An 18,506-nucleotide genomic window follows, 5' to 3' on the forward strand; every position below is an offset into this window, starting at 1 on the left:
GCCCTTTGGGCATAGTTCCAAATTGCTCTCCAAAATGGTTGGATCATTTCACAACTCCACCAACAATGCATTAGTGTTCCAATTTTCCCACATCTTCTCCAACATTTTTCATTTTCCTGTTTTATCATGTTGGCCAATCTGATAGGTGTGTTGTGGTATCTCAGAGTTGTTTTGATTTGCATTTCTCTAATCAATAGTGAGTTAGAGCATTTTTTCATGTGACGATAGATGACTTTAATTTCTTTATCTGAAAACTGCCTGTTCATATCCTTTGACCGTTTATCACTTGGAGAATGACTTGTATTCTTATAAATTTGACTTATAAACTATATAGTTTAATCTTTTTACTTTTGCAGTACTTGAAAAGATCATAGGACCAACTGCCAGTACATAAAGATACTTTGATTACAGCTGAAAGTATGAGTCTAATCTTTGTTTTTTTCTTCTTTAAGATGCTAGATGATGACGCAGCCCAAGAGTTAATGCCAGTTGTGGCAGGGGCTGTGTTTACCCTGACTGCTCATTTGAGCCAGTCTGTGCGGACAGAGCAGAAGCAGCCACAGCCACCGCCCCTCACTGCTGCAGGGCCTGGAGAATCCCAGTTTGTTTTGATGCTCGATAGTTCTTTCACCTCGCCACCTGCACCAGAGTGCATGACCGTGGGGTTTGCTTCTATTGGAGATTCCTCACTGCACATCATATTAAAGAAACTTTTAGACTTCATTTTGAAAACAGGTGCTTCTTATGTATTTTTACACATAATTTTTGTATGTCAGCTTGCATCTGTGGGCTATTTAAAAGGCTTAAACTCTGCTTTTTCTCACCAGGTGGTGGGTTCCAGCGAGTGAGGACACACTTGTATGGCTCTTTGCTTTATTATTTACAGATGGCCCAGAGGCCAGATGAACCAGACACTTTAGAAGCAGGTAAAATAATTTGGATTCCTGATTTTGTTTTTCTTTTTAAGGACAATAATGTTTAACTGCATCTTTAAATATATTAGTGAAGCATTTAGTGCAGATTTCAGGTGGTGTCGTTATAATTTTTAGAAAGGCAATGTAATAAAGTAGAAAGCGCACTCACTCAGTTTGGGTCCAGAAGATTTGTGTTCTGATGCTGGCTCTGCCACTTATGCTCTATGTGACTTTAGGCAAGGCACTTAATCTCTCTGGCCCTCTCTTTTTTTATCTGTAAAATAAAGGGATTGGACTAGATAGTCCTTTCTAACCCTGAGTCATAAGAATCCTAACTGGGAATCTCTGGTCTCCAAAAATATATTAAAACTTAACAAAGCAAAATTGGATTGTTTATGGTATCATCATAGTGGATAGTAATAACCTAGGGCCAGAATCACCACGCTATTTATTAAATTGATCAGAAATGGTTTCTGGCGTTTGAATGCTTTTCTTTGCTCTCCTTTTAAAAATCTTACTTTTCTAATGTTTAGATGAGACAGGTTTTGTGAAACGTACTTTTTATATAGTGTGCTATATAAACAACTAAATATGCCAAGCAACTTATGTTTTTTAGCCATGTAATAGATGAGTTGATAGGAAAAGAAGTTTACAAATTAGTTCATTATATTTGTCCTCTTTTGATATTATGATACTTAAAGATAAGTGATTTATTCATGTTTGTACTCCCTTCATCAATTTGATGAGTTGCCATGGCCCAAATTCCATTGCTTGGTGGCTAACCTCTGGGTTAGTCTCTCTATTTAGCCCATGCTCCTCAGGCACATGGTGTATTTCTGGGCCTTTACTCAGAACATTTCCAGCTTTCCAGGCCCAATCAGCTTGCATTCTGTTAATGTATACTTGGAAAACCTGAGAGTTACCTCTGTGCCATGCTAAGACAACGAAGGCCAGGCAGCAAATCCGTGCTTGGTTCTCTCAAGTGTGGGTGACACAAGAAAGGTACAAAGCAGCCCCTTCTCTCCAGAAACTCACAGGCTCATAGATTTATAGGAATGGAAGAGACCTTGTAGTCATCTAGTCCAAACACCTTCTTTTATAGATGAGGAAACAAAGAGTCAGAGAAGTGAAGAGATTTGTCCCAAGTCCTGCAGGTCCATGTGATAGAGCTGAGTTGGAACCAGTCTTCTGACTCTAAATCCATTGTTCTTTCCACTATACTACATGTACTCTAAAGGGACTCTTAAGGTAGTTAAAAGGGGTAGAAATGTGGCAGCAGACAGCTAATGCAGTCGTCCCTCAACATTCATGGGGGTTAGGGGTTGCAGGACCCCAAATGTGAAAAACCATGAATAACTCTGGGTCTCACTGCAACAAGTAAAATAACAGACTGCACCCATAAAAAAAGTTGCAGTTTTTACATGAGAGAGATTAGTAACCTCACACACTATGTGGTTTTTTCAGCCCCTGGTGTAGCTGCAGCAACTGCTTTACAGATTTCTTTATCCTAGGAAAAATGAAGATAACAATCACGGGTGGGAGAAAATCACATGACTAGGTCTGACTGATAAAGAAACAAAGAGGGGGCATTCCCAAAGAGAGTTCATACCCCACCATTCTTCAGTACACTGAAACTTTTAACTAAATTTAGCTATGTGTAATAAATTTTATGCATTCATACTTATGATAGTAAATGATAGAACAGATGAATAATATACAGCATTTGTGCATTTATGACTTACTAAAAATTTTTTTGTTTTCCTTATATATACATGTGAGTCATCTGTGATTTTCTGCAGTATGCCTCAAATCTCCAAAAATTCCCATTTAATAATTGATGGCCAACCCTTGAGTAAGCAAAATCATGAATGTGAAACCTGCAAATGTCGAGGGATGACTGTACTTGCTGGTTTCCTATAAGATGATTCAAAGGGCTTCTTTGAAATCATTTGTATTTTTCATCCAAGCAACCTATACCTTGGTAGACAGTCTTTGAGAGGTGGTAGTACCCAGAAGATTTGTCTCTGAGGCCACCATGGTCGGGAGCCCCTCTGCACTTAGCTAGATTAGTCTTTGGACAATAGACATAAAAAAAGTCTGTTGCCAGACCTATGGTTTTCCAGTATGGTAGGACTTAGCAGACCTTTTACTCTGCTCTGGGAAACCTTTGGCCAACTCTATGCTATAATCAGGCATCAGGAGAAGTGCTTTTCTCCCAGAAGAAATAGTAGAGACGTTGTTCTTACTGCTCCACATTTTCCTTTCTGTCACTGCTTAACAGAACTACGGTAAATTTCTTTGAGGAGAAAAGGATTATCACAATTGTCCATAATGGCAATCTGCTTTTCCTTGACTTCCTGGATTGAGCTGAAATAGTCATTCACTAGTTCACCACTTGGTGTCACCCACCAGCTTGTTATTTCAAGTAAATTTTTTAAATGGCATTCAATTAAGTTGTAACAACAGTGGAAGAATTGTAAAACAGAAAATTTCTTGTTTCTTACTTTTGAATGTTGTATTTTTTGAGTAATTTCATCTCTTTTCAGGGTGTTTTTCATTTTCCTTCACCTAAGACTTAATAATTATTTGTGGTTTGTTTTTAAAAACCAATGCCCTTATGATCCATATATAAATATATATCATAATTAAATATTTAATTAGTTCTAGTCATCAGAAACAAATTTTTTTGTTATAAAATTGAAGACAAAAACAGAAGTTAAACATAGTACACGGGCCATTAATGTTGAATTACGTCAAACATGACAATTTTCATGGTCATAGATAATCGATCTACATATACATATACACCAATGATTTTTAAAGCTGTCAATTTTGAGACATTGCTTTAGGTCCTATGCTTAAAGTTGTTTCTGTCCTTGTTAATTTCATAACAAAAAACTTTTCTTCTTATCATTAGAACTAGTTAATCATATAATTATATACTTATGCTTTGTTTGAGAGGCAGCTGGTGGCACAATGAATAGAGTGCTGGGCCTGGAGACAAGAAGGCCTGAGTTCAGCCTCAGAGACTTACTAGCTGTATGACCCTGGATGAGTCACTTCGCCTCTGTTTGCCTCATTTTTCTCAACTGTAAAGTGGAGATAATAATAGCACCTCCCAGCGTTGTTGTGAGGATCAAATGAGAAAACATTTGTTTAAAAAAAGCACTTAACATAGTGTCTGGCACATAGTAGGTGCTATATAAATACTTATTACCATCCCTTCCTCCTTTTTTGGCATCTTTTTACTTTGTTGTTTTAGTTTATTTTTATAGTGAGTTACATAGAGCAAATATTAACTTTAATATGTGGAAAAATAGGAAGTACTGAAAGATATAGAAGGATTCACAGTTAGTTAATAATGAGTTGGGAGTCAAGGTCAGCTCTTCTGACTCTTAGCATCTTGATCTGCTTTGGATCACAGTGCCTAGCACTCTTGAATTCATGATGATGTTGAGATCTCTAATATTTATCTGCTTAATGAATTCCCTCTCTTTTGAGTCTTGAGGATAATATGTCACTGACATAGCCATATCAATAAGACATTTTATAATTTCAAAAATGTATACACACACACACATGCACACATACATATATGGCATTGCCTTTACAGATAAACATTTCCCTGGCAAAGTTTTCATAGACTTTAAATCCAGGATTTCCTGTGCTCTTCATTTTTTTTTTATTTTTTCCTTTGAATCAGTTACCAGTGGAATAAAATTAGTACAATGTGTCAATGATTAATTGGCACCATGTTTGCATTTCTTTTCATTATTTTATTTAATTTCTTGTTAGTGTTCTAGATAAATGAATCTTTGAGAACATTCAAAAGTTACAGCAAGATTGGTAGTTGAAAAAATAACTTTTGAATCAAATTTAAATTTATTGCACATTAATTAGTAAAACCAACATAGAAAGTGAATTGAAGACTTTAATTTTTTCTTCTCTTTCAGCAGAGCAATTATTCTTTGTCCTCTACAGTTATGCTTGCTTTTGCATAATACTAGTTTTGTTTCATTGTTCTTTTTTAATTCCATTAAAATTGAAGTTTGACAAACAGAATAAAACCATGCTGTTTTCAGACATGATAGTTGAAACTGTGTCTGTTCTTCCATTTTCCAAGAACTCATCACCCACTCTTTGGTCATATGTGATTTATGTATATGTAATTTGTGCATAAATTGTCAGCCCTAATGCTTAGATTTTCTTTTAATTAAAAAAAAGCATTTTCATGCATTAGTTTCTTTTAAAGTCTGTGGTAGTTTCCCAGAGGTATAGTGAAGTGGTAGAACCACTAAATTTATTCTTCTGAGAAAATGTTAATCGTATTTTCAGACGGCGTCGAATGTTTCCATACATATGAATGGCTTTATTTTTATTTACATTTAACATGGAGAAAACTGTTTTTAGAGGAAATTAAGCAGCTAGGTGGCACAGTGGATAGAATACCAGACCTGGAGTCAGGAAGACTCATCTTCCTGAGTTCAAATCTGGCCTCAAACAGCTGTGTGATCCTGGGCAAGTCACTTAACCCTGTTTGCCTCAGTTTCCTCATCTGTAAAATGAGCTGGACAAGGAAATGGCAAACCACTCCAGTGTCTTTGCCAAGAAAACCCCAAATGGGGTTGAAGAGTTAGACGTGAGTGAAGTGAATGAACAACAACGACAACAAGGTAGCCATGATATGCAAAAGAGATTGAAGGATGAAGAAAGATTTACGTAAAGGAAAAGAATTTGAGGCTGTTACAGTGATCTCCATGAATTTGCCTTTTTTCCTTTTCTTAATTTTCTTTTTTGTGTTCTGAATTTAATGAACACTAAAAAAGAATATTTTTATGTCCAGTGTAGGAACAGAAAAGTAAGATCATATTTGAGATTTGAATCTCTATTATGAACAGATTGCCTTTCAAAGTATAGTAAATTTAACATGCTACTTTTCAAGTTGCCTGTGTCAATTTACCTTTCAAAATCTTGCTGCCTTATGGAATGGAAGGGCGTGATTCATTGTGCAAAAACTTTCAGACAGAAAGTAGTGGTGTAGTAAAGAGCTGGATTTGGAATCCAAGAATTGGGCTTTATATCATGGTTCTCCCACTTACCACCTTTGTAATCTTGGTTAAGTTACTTCCTCTTTCTGTGTCAGTATCTTCATTTGTTGTAAAATGAGAGGGTTGGGCTAGATGATAAAGGTCTTTTCTATGTCTAAATCTGTGCTTCTACAATAAGCTTTGTTACCTCTTTGTTCCATTACATTGCTGTTAATAGGCATGTTCTCTGAAAAAATAAGACTCTAATTTTAGGATGATCATCTTTCATGCTTAATGTGATCTTTGAGGCTAACTCCCATTGGTCAGATATGCTTTTTTGGTAGATAACCTCATTAAGAACTTTTGAAAAATCTGTGAGTTTGGGTCTCTAATAGATGATGATTATATTGTAAATTGGGTAAGGTAGTTCCTAATTTACTGTAAAATTGTATTCCAAAGGTTTGTTTTTAGGTTATTTGCTTGGGCCTCAGAATCCATTTTCCTATAGACTTAGTGTTGTAAGTAGTGATTAGCTTTCTAAGTCAACTCACACAGCCCAACAACCCAATGAGTCTATAATGCATCTGAAATACACTACTAATAATTGTCCTGGAAGACACTTTAGAATTCATTCAACATTCTCATTTTACTGATAAGAAAACTGAGACCTAGAGAAGTTAAGTGACTTTCCCCAGGATCACATAATAAAAAAATGCAGCCAGGATGCTAAATTCAGTGCATTTTCTACTTCATATCACTGCCTTGTAATATTATTTCTGTGGGAAAATGCATTCAGCAACACATCTCTCCCCTTTTTTAGAGTGGAGCCTCCTGTATTGTACATCAGCTGAAGAGAAGATAGTAGTTTATGCTAGTATAAGAGATGTTACATATACTACATTTTCCAAATTGGTCACAAAGGCCAATTTCTTCTAATGGAAACTTGGTATTCTGGATTCTGACTTCCCTGTTGCGTGTTTTTATAATAGAGATTTTAATTGGAAATTGTAATCCCTAGGTTATGATACTATCTTTGAACTCTAGTGAATCTTACAATTAACTTTGCAATTCTTTTAAACATAAAGTTTTAACCACAAATTAGAAAATATCACAGTAACTATTCCTACAAAATTGCATTTAAGTCATTCTAGGCAATTCTGGAGAGTCTCAAGAAAAAGAGATTCCACAGGGCTCGGCAAGAGAGAGTTGGGTATACATGATTGGATGTGAGAGAGAGGATAGTTAGCAACATGACTATGGATTTCTAGTTATACTAGATTCTTCTAACACATTTTAGTTCCTTTAAAAATAATTAATATGCTTTCGTTTATTTTATTGTAATCTCAGGATGCTTATGGGATATATAGTGTTCTCTGAAGTTAGTTGCTCTGGATTCACTGATTAGGCCTTTAAAATGATGAAAATTTATTTTACATATGTAGGAAATATATTCATAAAATAGCTTTGTCCTTTTGGCAAAAGTTTAGTTTTCTGTTTCCTTGCTTTTTTAGCCAAGAAGACCATGTGGGAACGACTAACAGCACCTGAAGATGCTTTCAGTAAATTGCAGCGAGAAAACATAGCTATCATTGAGAGTTATGGAGCAGCCCTTATGGAAGTAGTCTGTCGAGATGCCTGTGATGGTCATGAGATTGGAAGAGTAAATTAAGCCCTAATTTTTTATCTTAATTAAGAAATTCAGTTTCTTAGATGTAAATGTAGATCAATTTCAAAATTATTGCAATCCGATGAGATTTATTTTCTAGATTATTATAAAGTATATGATTATGTGGCGTGATTGGGAAGTTGAATTCTGGTTAATGGAGAGTTACAATGTGTGTGTGCATGTATGTGTATACATGTATGTATATATGCGTATTTGTATGTACCTATATGTAGGTATATACGTGTGTGTATGTAGCCAATTTTTAGTTAATTAATATATATTTAACAGTAAAACTGTACTGAACAAGATTTATTATTATCTTTGGTGCAAAAGGTATTTTTGTCCAAGAAGTATCTTCATGAATAGCAGTGATCATGATACTGTAGAAGCACAAAGTTGGCACTTCACTATAGTTTTCTGGTTTCTAGGATGCCTAATGAACTGGTAAAATTTATTTGTATCTTCTAGACCTATTTTTCCCTAGGAGAGAACTTTTTAAAAAATTATTTTAAAACAAAATGTCATGTTCTACTGAGATTTGCTTAATACTACCATTTTGTTGATGGATTGAACATGAATATGTCAGTTTTCCATAAAGTTTCTCATTTTCACACAGCAAATTGTACTTCTCAAATTTGAAACTTAGGAAGATCCTGAAGAAGACAAGGAAATATTCATTAGGTTTTATATTTCCTTTTGGAAAAAAAGCATACATTTTATTTTCAACACTAATCTCCTACTATTTGTAAATAGTATTCTTTTTAGTTATATTAAAAATTTTGTGAATCATCTTTATGGTTTTTATTTATTCTTTCTTCAGATGTTGGCCCTGGCATTGCTTGATCGGATTGTTTCTGTAGATAAACAACAGCAGTGGCTCTTGTATCTCTCCAACAGCGGTTACTTGAAGGTGCTTGTAGACAGCCTAGCAGAAGATGACCTCACTCTGCAGAGCTTGCTTACTCCCCAGCCTCCTCTTTTGAAAGCTCTCTATACTTATGAATCCAAAATGGTAAGTACTCTCTGTAACAGCCCTTAGTTTCTTTCAGTCGTTAGGAGTGAACTACAGCTCCATCTGTAGGGTTTACAAACCTACCAAAGATAACTTAGGTACTATATGTCTTAAATGTTATTTTCCATCATACGAGTTATAGATATCACCAAGGAATTTTGAAGTTTGGGGTCATAGTGTTTGGAGTTGGTAGGGACTTTAGAGATCATTTAGTCCAACTCATCATTTTGCAGGTAAGGAAGCTGAGACTCAAAGGATTTGAGTTGCTCAGAGTCACATGTATTAAGAAACAGAGCTAAAATTGAAACACAGGGTTTCTGGCTCCAGATCCACTGCTCTTTTTTAATGTGTTTAGTACAGTTATATAGTGGACATTTATTTTCTTGGTGTTAAAAGGCAGGGTTGGCATGTTCCCATGAGAATTAATTGGGTAATGCTGCTGTTGGACTGTTTTTGTAAAGACTTTTCTTATGTAACCTTGATTCACTGCTTTGATCCTATTGGCTCAGTTCAAATCCCAAAACAAATGCTTGGTTAACCATATTCTGATCACCAAAAAAAAAAGTTTACCACATAGAGCAGCAGCATTGGCAACCAAGAGCTAGGAACTCATGGAAAAGTACCAGCCCCATTTGCTTCCTCTTAGCCAGTTTAGAATTTTCCATTGTTCAGAGTTTTAATCTATGAGAGAATCTGATTTTATGTGAGAGAGTAACCTTGATATATGACTTTGACCAGTTCTTATGATTGAATATAAGTTCCCTGAGCAATGATCATCACTTTTGTATTTGTTTCTCCATTTTTCTATTTTGTTAGGCATTCTTGACAAGAGTGGCCAAAATACAACAAGGAGCATTAGAGCTGCTGAAGTCTGGTGTGATTGTGAGACTGGCGCAGTGCCAAGTCTATGACATGCGTCCAGAAATAGACCATCAGGGGTAAGTATCAGTACTGTGGGAGCCAGTGGGAGTACTCTCTCAGTTTGGGGATATTGTGTCGTTTTTCTCTCTCTACTTATAGGGTAAGAGTTAATGTGCCAGTGAAAATTAAATTTTCCTGGCTTGTTGCTGGTAAGATTTTGCTTCAACTATTGTATTATATAATTATACAAAGTATTCTACACTGAATTTTCAGAAAGATAAGCTCATATATTAGATAAATTTTGTTAGTTGTGAACCATACCAGCAGAAGTTTTCAGAGATCAGATTTGGTCTTATAAAATCCCTTATTCTTGATATTATTACTGGTTCCATATGTGACTAGTAACAAATTACATTTGTTTAAAACCATTTACTTTTTTTTTTTTGGTGAGACAGTTGGGGTTAAGTGACTTGCCCAGGGTCACACAGCTAGTAAGTGTCAAGTGTTTGGTCTGAGGCCAGATTTGAACTCATGTCCTCCTGAGTCCAGGGCTGGTGCTCTATCCACTGTGCCACCTAACTGCCCCCTAAAACCGTTTAGTCTTGCATTTAACTCCTGTCTTTTCTCATAATCACTAAAATGAACACGCAATGAAGAAGTGATTATGGTTTTGAATTGGTAGTATTATTGTGTTATACTGGATTATAAGATATATGTCTGTCGGTCATGATTATGAGTAGTAAATGGTGATGTAAAGATTAGTGTAATTTTTATACTTACTAAAGTTCCTATTTTAAGGAGAAAATCAGAGGAAATGTTTGCCTGATCGTTAACACACACTTAAAATTTTAATTTGAAATAGTACCCGCATTCCCAGCAGAAACACGATTGTCGTGCCACAATCTGAATTGAAGAGAAGAAGAGAGCTAGTTAGTAGTACTCACTACTTTTGCCCCTGCTTAGTTGCATCTTTATCACCTTTATACCATACTCTGGTCAGGTGATCTGTCATTCTCATTAGGAAAAAAAACCTCTGCATTGTCCTAGGCTATAACAATTGAGTCTAACTTTTCTACTTCAGATTTAAAACTAAAAAAGAGTAAGAAAATCTTGCTCATTCCATATCACCTTTTAAGCCCTTTGGTACTATTTCTGTCTCCCATTCTTACAAATATGTTCTTCGTCATAATTTTTTAAAGATTCATTTTTATTGATATTTTTTAATAATCAAAGTTTCCTCCAGCATTCCTTCCCTTTACAGAGTCATCTTATGTAACAAATAGTATTTTAAAGAAAAAAATGAAAAAATATAGGAAGATATTGGCAAAATTGGTCAATACATCAAAAAAGTCTGATATATGTGTAATGTACCATACTCGTGGACTTCTCACCTTTGTAAAGGAGTGGACTAGAGGTGTCTTCTCATCTCTCCTTTGGGGCTATGCTTATTTCTTTGTAATTTTGCAACATTCACATTGTTTGTTTTCTGGTGGTATTTTCTATTAACATTGTTGTGGTCATTGTGTATGAGGCAGTTAGATAGCTCAGTGGATAGAGCACTGGGCTTGGAGTCAAGAAAACCCGAGTTCAAATTTGACCTCAGTCACTTACTAACTGTGTGACCCTGGGCAAGTCACTTAACCTCTGTTTGCCTTAATCCACTAGAGAAGGAAATGGCAGATCACTCCAGTAACTGCCAAGAAAACCCCATGGACATTATTGGCATGTTGTGGTCCATGAGGTCATGAAGAGTTGGCCATGACTGAACAACAGCAGCAGCAGCAGTCATTGTGTATTTGTCCTCTTGGTTCTCTTCACTTGCTTCATGTGAATGTTTCCATGCTTCTCTGCATTCATTATGTTAATCATATTTAAGCACATTAGTACTGTTTCTCTCTCCCATTCTTACAAATATGTACTTCATAGTAGTTTTTTAAAAGTAGTCTTTGTTTCTTTTTTTGTTAGTTTTTTGTTTTTAAATTTTTTAGCATTCATTTTAAACTTGAATAAAAAATAAGAAAAAAAACCATTTCCATGTACACAGTAGAACATAAGGGGGGATTCAGTATAAAACAGTAAATTTCCATTTCATGAAAACCTATGTAATAAATCCTACACATCGTTTTCAAAACAACCCAGCTTTTCTGTGCTGCTTTCTAGGTTTTCTTTTGTTCTCTGCTGTGTTCTTTTTATTTTGTTATTTTCCTCTCCCCCCCCACTCAGAAAGCTACAATTAAACTTCAATATATACATATATATCTACAAACATATGCATATATGCATATGTGTAAGACCATACTGTGCATATTTATGTTTGTCACTTCTTTCTCTGGAGGTAGATAGCATCTTCCTTCTTAGGTCCAAGTCTTTCCATGTTTTTCTAAATCTACCAGCTTGTCATTTCTTCTATCACAAGCAATATTCTATCACAATTACATCCTACCTGAGGGATTGTTTGTGATTTTTCCCAGTTTTCTGCTTTCTTTCTGATCACCCTAGAGAAGGCTATAGTTAAACATGATCACTCACACACACATACATACACACATACATACACATGTATGTAAGACCATACTGTCTTTGCATTTTTTTCCCTTGGTTTCTTTGAAATTCTTTTGTTCTTCCAAATGAATTTTGTTATTTTTTCCAACTCAGTAAAATAACTTTTTGTTAATTTAATTGGGATGGTATTGAATAAATAAATCAGGTAAAATTGTCATTTTTATTAAAATAATTTTGTTTACCCTTGAACAATAAATATTTCTCTGGTTATTTAGATCTGACTTTATTTGTGTGGTATTTTATATTTATGTTCATGTAGTTCCTATGTCTTGTTTTGGCAGGTATACTCTCAGGTATTTTATACTGTCTAATTATTTTAAATGGTCTAAACCAATTTTGAGTAACATTGGTGACACATAGTATAGTTTCCCTGTTTTTCTCTTTTAATTAAATGGCTTTAACTTTGTCTGAGGTCATGATTACTACCCCTGCTTTTTTTAAACATAATAAATTCTACTCCAGTCCTTTATTTTAACTTTATGTGTATCTCTTATTTTTATTGTTTCCTAAAACCATCATATTGTTGAATTCAGATTTTTAATCCATTTCTGCTACATGTTACCATTTTATGGGTAATTTTGTCCTATTCACATTCAAAATTTTAATTACTTACGCATTTTCTTCCATCCTCTCTTTCCTCACTATCCTTCCCACCCTATTTACCCTATCCCTTCTCACTCTCTAATTTATTTCTACCAGCTTCTTTGCTTTCCTATTCCTTAATCTATCCACCCCTCTAAGAGTCTCTTCCTTATTCTCTCTCCCCCCCAACCTTAATCTACCTATCTTTTTAAGAGTTTCTCCCTTATCCCCTCTCCCCTCCTAATTCTTAGTCTACATACCTTTCTAAAAGGCCCTCCCTTATCCTATCCCCTTCCCTTTTATTTCTTTCTAAATTTAGAAGACTTTTATACCCTTCTAGTATAGATGTATGTGTTCCCCCTTTAACTCATTTTTGATGAGAGTAAGGTTCGAGCAATACCACCCTTCCACCCTCACTTGCGTCTTCTGTATCCATTCTTCCTTTCATACCTCATTGGCATGAAATAATCTCTCCCTCCTCACCCCTCAGTTTTATTTTTTAGAATCATCCCATTATACACAGCTTAGCCCAAGGGGTTCTTTCAAACTACCCAAATAATAATAGTCATAAGAGTACTGATAACATTTTTGCATATAAGAAGTAAATAGTTTGACTCTATGGAGTCCCTTATAATTGGTCTTTAATGTTTACTTTATATTTCTCCTAGATCTTATATGTCAAATTTTCTGTTCAGTTCTGTTCTTTTTGCCACAAATACCTGAAAGTCTTTGAATTTGTTAAATGTCCTTTTTTTCCCCCATTCAAGTTTATACTTAACTTTGCTGGGAAAGTTACTTTTGGTTGTAACCTTAGCTCTTTTGTTCTACAAAATATAATGTTCCAAGACCTACAGTCCTTCAATGTAGAGGCTACTAGGTCTTGTGTAATCCTGATTAAAACTCCATGATATTTAAATTGTTATTTTCTTCTTGCTTGCAATATTTTCTCCTTAACCTGGGAGCTTTGAAATTTGACTGGTGGACTTTCGCTATTTTTGGTTTACTTTCTTGTTTTAGAACTTCAGTACAATTTTCCTTAATAATTTCTTGTAATATTGTATCAAGATTATTATTTTTTTTTTTTTTACCATAACTTTCAGGTAGTCCAACAATTCTTATGTTGTCTCTTCTCAATGTCTTCTCCGGATCAGATGTTTTTCCGATGAGATGTTTCACATTCTCTTCTATTTTTTTGTTCTTTTGATTTTATTTTATTATTTCTTGGTGTCTAATAACATCATTAGCTTTCTCTTGCCCAATTCTAGTTTTCAAAGAATTAGTTTTCTTCCTTATGTTTTTGATTCTTTTTCCAGTTGGTTGACTATCATTTCATAATTTTCTTGATTTTTTTTTTCTAATTTTTCCTCCCTTCTTCTTACTTGATTTTTAAAGTCCTTTTTAAATTCTTCCAAGAACTCTTCTTGGGCTTGTGACCATTTGACATTTCTCATTGAAAAAGGAGTAGCTTTTTTAGCTCTACTATCTTCCTCTGAATATGAACTCAGATCTCTTTCTCCATAATAGCTATGGTTGGGTACTTTCTTCTTCGCTTACTCATTTTTATTTTGTTTTATTGTGTTTTTAGCAACTTATTATATTAAGTTCTAGTCCCGAGGTGTGGGGAATGATGTCCCAAGCCTCAGGTCCTTCTTACTGTTATTTTCTGAGTTCTGTCCTGGAGCCTTCTTCTCTACCCCTCAGCCATGGCCAGGTCCCCAGCTCTCTTGCAAATGCTCTTACTCCCTGTGGTCCCTCCTGTGGCTGCAAACTTCAACTATCCTCTCTGCCCTGGAACTGAAACCAGGGATTCTTCTCTCCTGCAAGTGCCCACAGCCACCAGGGTCCTTGCCTTGCCTTGCCTTTGCTACTGAACTCACCCGACATGTGCTAGCTCCTTCTCCACAGCTGCAGCCCAGGACTGTGGTTCATAGCTGTGCTTGGCATCCCTTGACACTGGTCAGCCATGAGACCCCCACACTGTCCTTGAGGTGAAAGTTTCTGAGGTTGTGGCTGCCTCCCAATCCAGCTGCTCCCAGGGCTTTTTGTTTGTTGATTCCGTTGGAGCATTTGTACTTCACTCTAGCCAGACCTTTATCCTTGGAAGTCTAGTCTTTCCTGGGGTCCTCTCCAGTTGCCTTAGGAGGACAACTGCTTTAAAAATAAACTTTTATTTATTTCTGCTGCTTTATGTTCACTTTGAGGCAATGTTCTGTCTTGTGGAGGAAATTTGGGGAGCTTGAAGTTATCTGACCTACTCTGCCATCTTCTTAGAACCCCCTAAAGCAGTCTTTGTTTTTAAGTAGTAAGCAACTGGGAAAAAGAAAACTTAATAGAGAATGATAACTTTGTTGAATTATTTGAAGGTTTGTCAGAAGGGAAAGGGATTATGGTGGTTCTGCTTGGCCCGAGGGCAGGACTAGAATCTGTGGGTAAAATGATACAGTAAGACAGATTTCAGCATAATTTAAAGAAGAATTTCCTAACAATTAGAGCTGTGTTAGAGCACAATCAGATGTTTTCTGTGGCAGTGAGATATGCAAATGGCAGCTGAATGATCACTTTTCTGGGATATTTGTCAAGATTCAGACTTTAGGTTGGAAGTTAGGTTAGATCACCACCATTTGTTCTTCCTAAAGCTGAGATTCTGTGACTTAATTAAAGTGGAAATATTAGATTTTTAGATTCCATTTCTAACTGAGATAATATTCTTTCCTAAGCCCTAAGAGATAATCACTCTTAATAACTATTTAATGAAGATGGCTAAGTAAACAACAACAACAACAACAAAAATACATAAATTATATTGGAGGGATACTTTCTTTTATATTGAAAATATCAAGGTGAAAAGAGATGTTATGGGAGTAAATATTTCAGCTTATTGGGTTTTTTAAAGTTGTTTAAACACTGGAGTTTTTTCTTTGTAGTTCTTTTCCATATTGCTTCCTGTCGTTAATATATTGCTCCTGTTATTATAGTGACTCTTTTAAGGTATAGTGTTGGACAAACCTAACACTTGCCTTTGAAGCCTCATGTTTTTTCAGGCTTTAATATATAGTAAAAAAAAATTTTTTTTTTTTAGGCAATTGGGGTTAAGTGACTTGCCCAGGGTCACACAGCTACTGTCAAGTGTTTGGTTTGAGGCCGAATTTGAACTCAGGTCCTCCTGACTTCAGGGCCGGTGCTCTATCCATTGCGCCACCTAGCTGCCCCCCCAAAAAAATTTTTAAAAACAGATTCATGTTACATATTCATAGCTCTGTTTAAACTGCCAGTTGAGCTGAATACATCCAAAAATATAGAATCAACACCTGTATGGTATTTGAAATTTTCAGAGTATACTGGAAAATATCACAATTGTTATGCAATTGGGGCGTAGCAATCAAAAAAAAAAAAAAACCCAAACAAAAAAAGGCCCAGGTAGCTCAGAAGTTTTAAACACTAGAAATAGATGAATTATAATTTCTTTTCCTCTAGAATGTGATAGAAGGGCAAAGACAAAGGCAGGATTAACCCACATATTGAACTGTCTTTTTCTGAATAATTGAGAACTATATGAATAGCTGAAAAATGTTCATTTAAAAATCTAATGAGCTAGGAGATTGAGAGATGTGTGAAACTGGTATGATTTATTCATCAAATACATTCAGTGATGCCTCATTATAAAACTGCCCCCTGAGCATGGAAGGTGGCAGAAAAGACCATGCCAAGGGCTGTCTTACTCACAAACAGTGTTTTTGCTATTCTAGTAACTAAACGATATTCAAATCCCACTGGGTAGTGAAGTGTATTATTATAGTCTGTTAGTATATTTTTTGGGGCTATGTTAATCCCTCTTCCAGTATAGAGTCTTTGTATAAAACAAAATCTCTTTGTAGTTTTAGGTTTCATTTGCAAGTTATTTCAATCAATATAATAATGAGTGGAGTTTGCAGTATTTCTTTAACATGTTGATTTGGCCATCCATTTACCACAATCTTCTTAATGGCCCAGAAGCATTCTTAATTAACATTTAATTGCCTCAAAGTATTTCTGAACTGTTTGCTGTCCTCTTTGCCTCCACATTGTTGTGGAGGAGCCAGTGCTACCTGATGGGGTTGGGGGTTTCTGCTCTCAGATAAGGGTCTGGAGGAGGAAACAAAACTCAAGGCTGTCTGTTGGGGTAGCATAATTGAACAGAATCTTCCCTGAGTTTATGCAATAACAGAGCAAATGTGCACACAGATATATTCATCTCTAGGTTCAAAAATGAATACAGCTATAAATCCTCAAGTGGATGATTAGGCAGATGGCAGTATATAGAATTTGATGAATATAAGAAATATGAGTTTGTAAGGAGGGGAATATTTATGAAAAGTAATCACATAATTTTGGTAAAGTATAATTTCCTTGTCCAAAATGAAAGTTAAAACTGTGCCAAAAATATCTATTCCCTTGCTCTTTTCACTGTCAATGAAGTAATTTTCACTGTGTTTTTGCAAAGTTTTCATTATCAGAGAGAAATTTTGACCTGCAAGAGATTAATTTTTATGTGAGAGGATGTTGTTTGCATCCCAGCAAGCAAGTTTTGGTATTATTGACGAGTCAGAGATGAAGCTAAATAACAGTTAGTGGATCTTCTATTGGCCAAGGACTTAAAATTACATATTAAGAATTCATCGTTTTTCTGAATTCAGCATTTCATATTGTAAAAATGTACTGAAATATTTGCCAGTTCTTAATTTTTAAGTTCCCTATCAAATTTCTTTGCATTACTCAATTTTCTTTTAGGTTAGTTTTATCTTAGTTCATTCCAATTCGAACTTAGATACAAAAAGCATTTCCTTAAACTCATCCAACAATTTAGGCATATGATTGAACATTTCCTCTTGATTTAATAGTTTAATTGGGCTAGCAAGGTGAGGTTCGAGTTGCTAAATTAAAGAAGTTTGCAGTTTTTAGTTTACTTGCCCCTTTCTAACTCCAAATTTTAGATTGGCAGGGGTATTATGATATCTTGATTACTTGAGGCTGAATCTTGAAGGTTACAAGTTTTTTTTCCAACTTTACATTAACTTTCTTGTCACCTTAATAGTTTTAGTAGAGTCTGAGAGGAAGTCTTATTAGAGTTCTAATAAGTATTAATAAGTATTAATAAAGAATACAGAAATATTTTGAAAATCAAGAATGGGAGAGGGAAGTTTGGAAGTGATTTGTTTTCTATGTTTCTGAGGCAGTATCTGCATAAACCAGGGTTATAATTATATTTCAAGCACTGTTTTATGAAAAAACTACTTGTCTTTCCTAAGAAGTCTTAAAAATTTGTAGTAATAGTTCTTGTTAATCAAGCTATAATTGTATGAGCTGAATATATACAGTATAGGTAAGAGTTTTTTTACTTTGAGCTAGAATATAGCTCCTTCTAATTTTAGTATATGTGCTGTTGAAGTAAGCACTAGCAATACAGATCATACCCTTTTGTCTAACCCTATGAGTGGCAGTAATAGAAGTTCATAGCTTAACAATTAATAGCTTAATAGTTTAACATTTTAATCATCTTTCTGTCGTTTGTCTATTTTGCAAATTCCACTAACCTGACTATAAAAATGATCTATTTTTTAAAAAAGTGTAACCTCGTCATATGCTTTCTTTGTTTATTGAAATGTGTAAAGACTATTTGGCATGAGAGATCCCCCTGTATTCATTCCTGCCCCTGTGGATCGATATCGCCAGATTCTTCTCCCCGCTCTCCAATTGTGCCAGGTCATCCTCACGTCCAGTATGGCTCAGCATCTGCAGGCAGCAGGACAGGTAAGAAGGACTGTAGAATTTTAGAGTTGGAATCAGTCAACAAGTATTTCTTAGGTGCTTGTTATATGCCAGATAATGTGCTGAGCTCTTGGGTT

The 18,506-nt window shown here is 35.2% G+C and overlaps 1 protein-coding gene across 2 annotated transcripts in view; it reads left to right on the forward strand.

Annotated features, from left to right (window-relative positions):
• The window catches only part of NUP205 (nucleoporin 205), a 90,466-nt gene that overhangs the window by 50,091 nt on the left and 21,869 nt on the right, over positions 1–18,506 (forward strand). For both annotated transcript variants that reach the window (XM_027842332.1, XM_027842333.1), the window contains exons 29-34: positions 453–735; positions 828–926; positions 7,453–7,601; positions 8,428–8,619; positions 9,436–9,557; positions 18,273–18,411. In XM_027842332.1, coding sequence (XP_027698133.1) covers positions 453–735; positions 828–926; positions 7,453–7,601; positions 8,428–8,619; positions 9,436–9,557; positions 18,273–18,411 — 984 coding nt within the window. The remainder of the gene's footprint in view (positions 1–452; positions 736–827; positions 927–7,452; positions 7,602–8,427; positions 8,620–9,435; positions 9,558–18,272; positions 18,412–18,506) is intronic.

Source organism: Vombatus ursinus, unplaced genomic scaffold, assembly GCF_900497805.2.
Source record: "Vombatus ursinus unplaced genomic scaffold, bare-nosed wombat genome assembly UNPS02014870.1, whole genome shotgun sequence".
In the NCBI taxonomy this organism is placed as follows: Eukaryota; Metazoa; Chordata; class Mammalia; order Diprotodontia; family Vombatidae; genus Vombatus; species Vombatus ursinus.